General features: G+C 35.5%; 1 protein-coding gene across 7 annotated transcripts in view; it reads left to right on the top strand.

Annotated features, from left to right (window-relative positions):
- Positions 1 to 1,432: 1,432 nt before the first annotated feature.
- LOC115209403 (ribonucleoprotein PTB-binding 1) overlaps positions 1,433 to 9,935 on the top strand; it is a 102,804-nt gene continuing 94,301 nt past the window's right edge. For 5 of the 7 annotated variants that reach the window (XR_004998419.1, XM_029777799.2, XM_029777797.2 and 2 more), the window contains exon 1: positions 1,436 to 1,911. Coding sequence is in view for 6 of the 7 variants with exons in the window: in XM_029777799.2 (XP_029633659.2) it covers positions 1,450 to 1,911 (462 nt within the window). In the remaining variant the exon portion in view is untranslated. Of the gene's footprint in view, positions 1,912 to 9,935 lie in introns of all 7 variants that reach the window. The other 2 variants (XM_036501573.1, XM_036501574.1) reach the window with 2 other exon arrangements.

Below are 9,935 nucleotides of genomic sequence, written 5' to 3'. Positions count from 1 at the left end.
ACTGCTGCTAACACTTTATAAAGTACAAATAATAATCTCTGAGCTACCACAGAATCCGAGACATGCAGGAACAGACTGACAAAGTACCTATTTCATTATTACCCACAAGGTGCTAAACATAGATGGGACAAACATAGGTATTAAGTCGATTCCATCGACCCCAGTGCGTAACTGGTACTTTATTTATCGACCCCGAAAGGATGAAAGGCAAAGTCGACCTCGGCGGAATTTGAACTCACAGCGTAACGACAGACGAAATACGGCTACAAAGTACCACATTCAATCAAACACGTCACAAATGGCAGTTTTTTGGGTTTTTTAAACGAAAGGAAAATATGGTTTAAATGGAGCTATGGAACCATAGAGTACATCTAATTAATATCCTATAGCCTATCTGTCGTAGGTATGCTCGATCAGGTTGCCCTACAACTACAACAATTGGCACAGGAAAACAAAATTTAACCATTTATTGTTGTCATCTTTTGTTACTTGCTTCTAGCGAGAAAAATCTTTTGCCAATCTTAGAAATGTTAAAAGTACTGGTTCCTCAAATATATAAAAAGATTGCAGTATTGTTTTGAAAAAAAAAAGCCATAAAACGAATGAGCTAATTTGTTGCATATTTATTTACATTTATTTAATGCATATATCATTTATTTCGTTCCCATGAATTAATATTTAGGCCTAAGAAACGCAATTTTTACAAGGAAATTTTCAAATTCTCACAGTCAAGTATCTAAATCTAATATAACAGTATTATTAGATTATGTTTTTGACTCATCAATTCCACAATTTATAGTAAGCAAATTTTCCTGTCATCACCACTGAATGATTTTGATTGTATCAATTCCTAAGTTGTTTTAACAAGAAATTACATTACGACATGTACGCAAACGAATATAATTTCTGTCTTGAAGTACTTTTATATAAGTTAGCATTTAGCTGGGGCTTTTTTTTAATAGCTTTATCAAACCCTCTCCATCCACATGTTACGAAATTTGAACTAGATTCTTTTCACTGTACTACAAACTATTTATAGTGTGAGGTTAATTGCACTTGACAATCAATTCATATAACATATTCTACTTTAAAAATAATGCTCATTATTCATGTTATGACAGAGATGGAATAAAATTTAATGTTTTATACACCTATAGAAAATATTTAATATTTCTGGGAAATGCTGTAATTACGTTTTATTGTACATTCATTAAAACTAGGAAACTTACGAAAACTAGTTGCTTGTAAGTTATGATTAATTCGATTTGAAACAGAATAACACATATAAAAATATTTAAAATTAAAAAAAAATTATTAAAAATTTGACAAATATTCTAATATCAGAGATATTTGAATTTTTGTAAGTACGAAAAATGATTTAGAATAAAACTCTGGGTTTCCGACATGCAAACAAGACAGAAGCCCTGACGCTAGTTCTTCCGTCTGGGCATGCGCACTTCATACTGTAATGAACCAGATTGCAATATGGCGAACAGACAATGTCAATCGGAATCCAACGACGGTGGTGGCCTTCAGACACTTCAAGGTCGCAAATCTCTCGAGGATAATGAATTTAGCGAATCTGGTACAAAGCGAAGAACTCGTTCTGGTAAGATGCAACAAGAGAGCCGATTGAAAAAGCAACGTAAGTCCGACGAAGACGAAACCAGTTACAGCATTCAACAACATGACGAAGAAGAAGAAGAAGAAGAAGCAGAAGCAGAAGATGGTGGTGGTGGTGATAGCAGTGGCGGCGGAGACAACAAAAACTCCGATCCATCGACACAAGGAGATGCTTCGGCATCCGGCGAACCCGAATTAACTACGGAAGAGTTGATTGCACGTGCCAAACGAGAATATAATAAGGAGAGGAAAATTATTATCCGGAATGTTCCGCCTGTTACATACGAGGTAAGAGAACAAACCGTATTTTGCTGATTTAACTAAAAACAAAAAAGGAAAATATATCAGGGCAATAATCAATATTTTCGAGCCAATAACAGCAAATACACACACACATATGTCGTGGGGGTGCATGTGGCATTTTCTTTCCGAAGTTCTTTGGGAAGTTTTGTGTTAATTGTATTTAAAAGCTGTTGTAAGAAAAATAAAATAACGTTTAAAATCCGTGGTTGTCCAGTTTTCTAATCTCTGGATTTAACTGGAACGGATTAATTCATACGATCACGTACTTGATTTACTAGAATTAGCAACCAGATCTTGGTCAACTGTCCTAAGAAAGAACATGTTCGATATTGTCTTGTATACACTATTTAAGGGGCGGGGGGAAATGAGTTGGTTATACCTGAAATTACTTTGATCGTACGTTTTCTTAATCAGCTGACTTCGGGCTAAATATCTCTTATGCGACTTCATTTACACACATATCAACATGCATTATCCACACGGATGCGCACTTGTTAATTGACATACATATCAACATGCATTATCCTCACGTATACTCACTATGAATTTATCACCTCCCATTTCTCATGAATTACATTTCTTTTATTTAATAGTAAATTTTTGCGTAACATAGTTTTTAATTTTACTCATAGAGAACGAAAGTTTGTAGTGGATACATTCTTGAAGTTTCGAATTAGTTGAAATTTAGATTAAATAAATTCAAGTAAATTTGATATTTTCCATTTATTTGCATAAACTTCATGATGGCAATCTTTCGTTTCTAGTAGTCCTTTCCGTCGATTTCCGTAAAAAACTTTTTTTAAGCGAAAGATTGCCCTTAATGATTACTGAATACGAAAAGTATATTGTTCGATCATTCGCCTGCATAAAAAAAAAGTCCCTTTGTATTTGTTCCGGATTTTTATCGAGTGTTTTTGCGAGATGACTTATCTGAATATTAGTCATAACACAATTACTATAGTAATTTTTGGACACTATCAAACTCTCCGAGTTTTACGCAATTCATTTTCAAACTTTCTCATATTCTTTTAAAAGATGGCTCAACAATGTGCGTTTTAAATATATCGCAGCTTAAATTTTTTTAGAATGAGATTGAAATTATCGCATTTAGCATGTTTTTTTCAAAAACTATTTTCATCGTCATTTTATGAAATATAGGCAAAAGATTTTAATCACCGAATGTACTAGAGTTCAATGCAATCTCGAATGTAATGAAATTCGCTTTTTGCAACTAAATAAAAATAATTGTTTACACTCGAGGATTAATTTCTCGCATTATATACGACTAAATACCTTTATACGCATACAAAAACACAATTATTGGTAAATTTTCAGAATTTACCTCATTATTAAGACTTGAGAAAACTTATCCCTTTCGTATTTGTTTTCTAGTTTTTCTTCGTTCATCATTTGTATATATGGCAAGACGTCCGTCCATCCCACCCCAAAAACCACCCTTGGCAAAAAAAAATTTTTAATAAACAAATTTGGGAGAAAATGATGGGCGGAAGTCTTTCCTATTATATATATATGCCTTTTATAATAAGATATATATATATATATATACACAAATTGAGATAGGGGTTATCTTGTATATATATATATATATACAAATTGAGATAGGGGTTATCTTGTATATATATATATATACACAAATTGAGATAGGGGTTATCTTGTATATATATATATATATACAAATTGAGATAGGGGTTATCTTGTATATATATATTAGAAGAAATGAGGTAATCAGAAGATCGGATGGTTCATATTTACAGATATTTATTTATATATTACATTTTTTACATATATATATATCATATCATTCAGATCATTAGCGCTTTCTCCCATATATATATACAACTCGTAAATACTCCAAACATTTTAATACAATTTAGACGTTGGACCATAGATTTATGGAGCCGGATTATATATAATTTCAAAATATTCAAGAAAAATATTAGCAATGCCTTGTAAATGAAATTGATAGCCAGAGATCTTAGGCACACATTATGAAGAGGACGAAAGCAGGAAATGTGACGTGAATCCTCTCTTAGAGGATTGAGTGCAGGCGCTGGTCATAGAATTTAGCGTCCACCCCTACTCATTAGAAACGTGGAAATAAGAGATTGAGGATAAGAGATATTGTTTCATATTTTGCACTGATATGTATTTCTCTACTAAAATATATATAATTCTGAAAAGAAGCAAATATTTTGATTTTTCGTCGGATCTTTTTCTCATCGCATGTGCATCTTAACGAAAAAGTGAACGTCGCAATTTTGTATAACTTCTCATGTATTTCGTAAGCTCCATACTTTTATAAGGAATAAGTTTTCTTTACAATATATATTCATCGATGTTTTTCTGATAACTTGTAACATGCCATATGCAGAAAAAGAGTTCCTGCTGTGTTTAGATCCGGTGTCGCTTCTAAATATTTATTTCTTCACTACCCACAAGGGGCTAAACACAGAGGGGACAAACAAGGACAGACAAAGGGATTAAGTCGATTGCATCGACTCCAGTGCGTAACTGGTACTTAATTTATCGACCCCGAAAGGATGAAAAGCATAGTCGACCTCGGCGGAATTTGAACTCGGAACGTAACGACAGACGAAAATACAGCTACGCATTTGCTAGTTGTGCGATTTCATTGTTCAAGCGTCTTGATTAGTCTCTTAAAATTATGCTGGAGTGTTCCGAATATCCTAATATTTAAGGATTAAATAAACGTAACATAGCCAGCGCTGTCACGCAGATGTTTATAGCTTGATAAATTGTATGATTACTATTAAAATAATAGGTGACCCGCCCAAAATTGAAAAGGAATTGATGTGTTTGTAAAGCAAAAGTGTAATCAGACTAAAATCCTTTAATTTTTTTTTTGAAAGGCACGTGGAAATGGATTAGAAATTATGAAAATGTCATTTATATTAAAATAATGTACAAACATTAAAAAAAAGTGTTGACTGTGATTAAAAACATAAAGTATATTTTTTTTTGATTTTCGATTTTAATGATATCTAGCATCATTTCAAAAAAATTAACAAGAATCCCTGCCTAACCAGTGTCATCGGAAATTCTTGTTGATACATAAATACCGGAAGTGAATAAGTTGTATGTAAATTAGTCTTCAGATAAAAATAAAAAGACTTAAAAATTAGCAAGGAAGGAACTAGATTACATTGCCTCCAGTGTTTGACTGGTATTTATTTTATCGACCCCAAAGGTTGAAAGGTGAAGTTGAACTTGGAGCATAAAAAATGCTACTGAGGTTCATTTTCAAATGACAATTATCTACTATCGATACTCACAGTTATAATTTCATTATGAATATTCTAATTTTCACTTTCTATTCTTTTTTTAGAAACTAATAAACTATAATATTTGTATAATTTTCAAGGTTCATTACAATCACAGTAGCTGGGCTCTCCACTATGCCCAAATTAAGCATAGAACATTTGTTTAGTATCTGCACTCTACATATTGGTATCAGTAGGCTTTGTGAAATGAGCCCGTGTACTGATCTGATTATTTATTTAAATACATGCCTTCTTTAATATGTATGCATATATAATTTAGAATTATTTTATTCAATTCTCCTTTTTTAAAGAAAATTTTAATTAAGCTTTGATTTTAGTATACTTTTCCATTGCTTCTAGACTTCATTGAAAGTTAGATTACAGCATATGAAAATTTAAGCTTATTCTAAGATCAAATGAAAAGGCTTCAATAAATAAGATTTAATGAAATTGTGTACAGAAACAGTGACATAGAAAAGGAAAAAGCCATAAATATAATTTGTACAAAAATCAAATCGCTTTTCAAACTGGCAAATCATAAACACATTTCACAAAATTAATAATAACATTCTACTATTAAAGTTTCTCTTAATTATAAGTGAATATTTTTAGATGACTTGAATCCATCTTAACATTGTCTTGGAATCAGAAGTTTTATGTTCACAGCCAAAGGCTATAAATCGAAATTGTATTCCATTCCAAAGAAAGGCAACCCTTCTGATCCAGCTGTAAGGTACGAGGGGCATTCAATAAGTAATGCCCCTGACCCACTTCCCATAGCAGTAGAGCAACAAAAGTTATTAGTCTTTTTCTACATAGGAATCACCCAGAGTTACGCATTTCTCCCATCGTTTGATGCAGCTCTGGAGACCGTTTTTGTAGAAGACCCCAGCTTGGTCCTCCAACCACGACGTGACTTCAGAAATCAAGGCTGCATCATCTGGGAAATGCTTTCCTTTCAAAAACAACTTCATGGCTGGAAGAGGTGAAAATCAGAGGGTGCCTGTGCTTCTGAGGGTGCAAGGTCAGGAGAGTAGGGGGTATGGGGGAGGAGTTCATAGCTGCACACCTGTGCTTCTGATCTGGCGACACGCGAGTTGTGGACCGGAGCGTTGTCTTGCAGGAGGAGGATGCCTTTGCTGATCTTGCCCTGCCTCTTGATTTTGATAGCTTCTCTTAATTTCCTCAAAAGTGAAGCATAATAGGCTCCTGTAATTGTGGTACCCTTTGCCAGGAAATCTGTCATCACTACTCTGTCCTGGTCCCAGAAGACTGTGAGCATGACCATGCCAGCGGAGGGCTGCACCCTTGCCTTCTTTGGAGGAGGTGAGTCACGGTGCTTCCACTGCATTGACTGGGCTTTGGTCTCTGGATCATCGTGATGGACCCAGGTTTCATCCTGTGTAATCAGTCTTTTGAAAAATTTTGGCACATCTCCAAATTCATCCTTGAGCACTCGACGCGTTCTTGCTTCTGGAAAGGTGTGAGCAACCTGGGAATCCATCTGGCAGACACCTTTTGCATATGCAAATGGTCATGAATGATAGTTTCCACAGACCTGGTACTAATCTTGACCTCATGGGCTATTTGGCGAATAGTTATGCATCGATCTTCCAAAATGGCAGCCTCAACTTGACGGACAGATGCCTCATCAATGGCAGAAGGGGGGGGGGACCAGATCTGGGAGCTATTTCCAGAGTTCCGACCATGTTTGAATTCACGATGCCAGCGTTTTACAAGGTCATATGATGGGGCATCATCACCATAAGTTACTTTCATTTCATCAAAAGTCTCCTGTGGTGTGCATCCTTTCAAATACAAAAACCGGATCACTGCTCAACACTCAACAGGCTCTATTTCACACTTGACTCAGTTCAGACACCTGTAAATCAGAAACCACGATTAGTTCAGAGCTGTAATTTGCCACTTAATCTATAGAGATATAAATAATTGCACATGCAAAATTTCAGCTAGATCAAACAACTGCAAGTGGGTCAGGGGGCATTACTTATTGAACGTCCCTCATAACTGACACAGTCATTAGCAATGATGTTCTTCAAAAAGTTGGATCTCTTTCTCCTCATCTACCACCAGTATGGCTTCTGCAGAGCCAGATCCACTTATCAATGGGCTCTTGCTTTCAAGAAGTTCAGTGACAGCAGTGTTGTTGTCCTAGACATCAGCAAAGCCTTTGACTATGTCTGGCATGCAAATCTCATCTCATAACTTCCAGAAACAGAATAAATACCAGACTTGAGAAAATAAGTATTGGGGCTGATATATTCAAGTAAACCCCTCAAAACAATGCTCCAGCATGGCCGCAAACAAGTAAAAAAAATTGAAAGATATCCTTTTAACCTAAGAAAAAGGAAAATTACAACACGTCAGATTTTTTGCAGGAAAATTGCAATGGAGAAATAAAACAGTAAAAATCAGTATGCAAAAATAGGCACAGGAGTGGCTGTGTGGTAAGTAGCTTGTTTACCAACCACATGGTTCCGGGGTCAGTTCAACTGCGTGGCACCTTGGGCAAGTGTCTTCTGCTATAGCCCCAAGCCGACCAATGCCTTGTGAGTGGATTTGGTAGACGGAAACTGAAAGAAGCCTGTCGTATATATGTATATATATATATATGTGTGTGTGTGTGTATATGTTTGTGTGTCTGTGTTTGTCCCCCTAGCATTGCTTGACAACCGATGCTGGCACCTTGGGCAAGTGTCTTCTACTATAGCCTTGTGAGTGGATTTGGTAGACGGAAACTGAAAGAAGCCCATCGTATATATGTATATATATATATATATATATGCGTGTGTGTGTTTGTCCCCCCTAGCATTGCTTGACAACCGTTACTTAGCAGTTCGGCGAAAGAGACCGATAGAATAAGTACTGGGCTTACAAAAGAATAAGTCCCGGCATCGATTTGCTTGATTAATAGTGGTGCTCCAGCATGGCTGCAGTCAAATGACTGAAACAAGTAAAAGAGTAAAGAGAGTACGTCTGAATGAAAATTTCTTATCTAATTGCACCATCATGGCATTTGTTGACAGAGTTCTTTCTATTTCATTCTCAGTCTACTCTTGTGTTTCCCAGGGTTTGATTTTTGTCTCTCTTCCTTCCTTTAATATATCAGTAACTACTTGGTGCCACATCTAATAAGGTCCACTCAAACACAGTTGACACAACCCTTCATTTTCTCCTTAGCTTTCTCTAACCATACATCATCTCTATACAGCCTACATACTCCATACCTGTAAATCTGCATTAAACTCATATCAAACCTGCATTGAGAGACCTTGAGAGCATTCTTCAGTGGATCCATTCCAATTTTGTTTCTTTTAGCAATAAAAAGGACTCTTGCACTACTCAAGAAAATCCACTGCACCATGGCCACACTGAACATGAGTGGCGCTCATCTAAAGCTTTCACAGCTGCTCCAAATGCTGGGTTTCACAATAACTGAGGCTCTCTTCTGGTGAAACCACAACATTAACATAGGACTGTTTCCCCAAAATTGTTTCTTCTTTTCAAGGCTGGAAAATATTTCAGCTGTATCAACAGCAGCTAAAGTCATGATGGAGTACTTCTCTCACTGGGACAGTGCTGCTGCTGCATCATCCTGGACTGCATCCGTTCAACTAATTTAATCACTAACAGACATGTTCCATCCCCTGGCTCACAAGTATGCTGTCTCCTCTGCCTTTTCTATCACTGCCTCTGCAGCCTAGTCATATATCTGTTTCAGTTAGGTACTCCTCCTATCCTTTGTCTCTCTAGAGCAGTAGTTCTCAACCCTTTTTAACCTATGGGCCTCTTTGGTTCCTCTTTTACTCAGTTGGACCCTTATAAGCCATTTGATGTTTTAAAAATCCTATTATATTTTTTTAATTAAATATTATCAGGAATTGTATAAAAAGATGGACAAAATATTTTATGTATTGTAGAAGTATAACCAATATATTGCACATAAATTCTAACAACAAAATCTTATGGACCTCAGTTGAGAACCACTGTTCTAGATTCTCCAACCTGTTTGGCCTTGCTCTATTATGCCCAGTCTGTCTCAACTATTGGCCTTCTGGAATCTTCTTGCTCATATTTTCTTGGTAGGTGTTGATCTGCAACAGTTTAGATAGAACATAGTATCAAGTTCACTTGTCTCAGTGGGCCTGCAAAGATCATGAGCAATGCCCTACCTTCCAGATTCAACAAGTGAAAAAGGAAGTGCTGGATATGTTTGATGATTGACTAAACTGTTGAAGGTGGTTCTCCAGCAAGACTACAAGTCCGATGACTGAAATGAGGTAAAGAATAAAAGAATATAGATTTAATTTTGTGCAATGGTTTCATAACTTGTCAGGTGTGTTAAATTCTCAAGAGTTAGAAAATATGACTTGATATTTGTACAAACTATATTTGGCTTCTTTCCTTTTTTGTGAATGACTGCCTATGCACACAGATACCATTTAATGAAACCTCCATATGATCTTAGAATAAGCTTAGTCTTCAAAAAAAATGTAAGCTAGCTTTCAACACGAGAAGCAATAGAAAAGACAAATATATTAAAATAAAAATTCTAATTAAATCATTATATATGTATAAATAAAATAGAAAACTTGTATTTAATTGAAATGGTATATTTACATTAGGTCAGCATACATGTTCATTTTATTTAGCCTACTAATTCCGTTATAAGAGGCCTCAGCTGAT

Source organism: Octopus sinensis, linkage group LG3 (assembly GCF_006345805.1).
Source record: "Octopus sinensis linkage group LG3, ASM634580v1, whole genome shotgun sequence".
Taxonomy (NCBI): domain Eukaryota; kingdom Metazoa; phylum Mollusca; class Cephalopoda; order Octopoda; family Octopodidae; genus Octopus; species Octopus sinensis.
The sequence above is the reverse complement of the archived record's forward strand: the minus strand, read 5'-3'. Positions and strand labels throughout refer to the sequence as shown.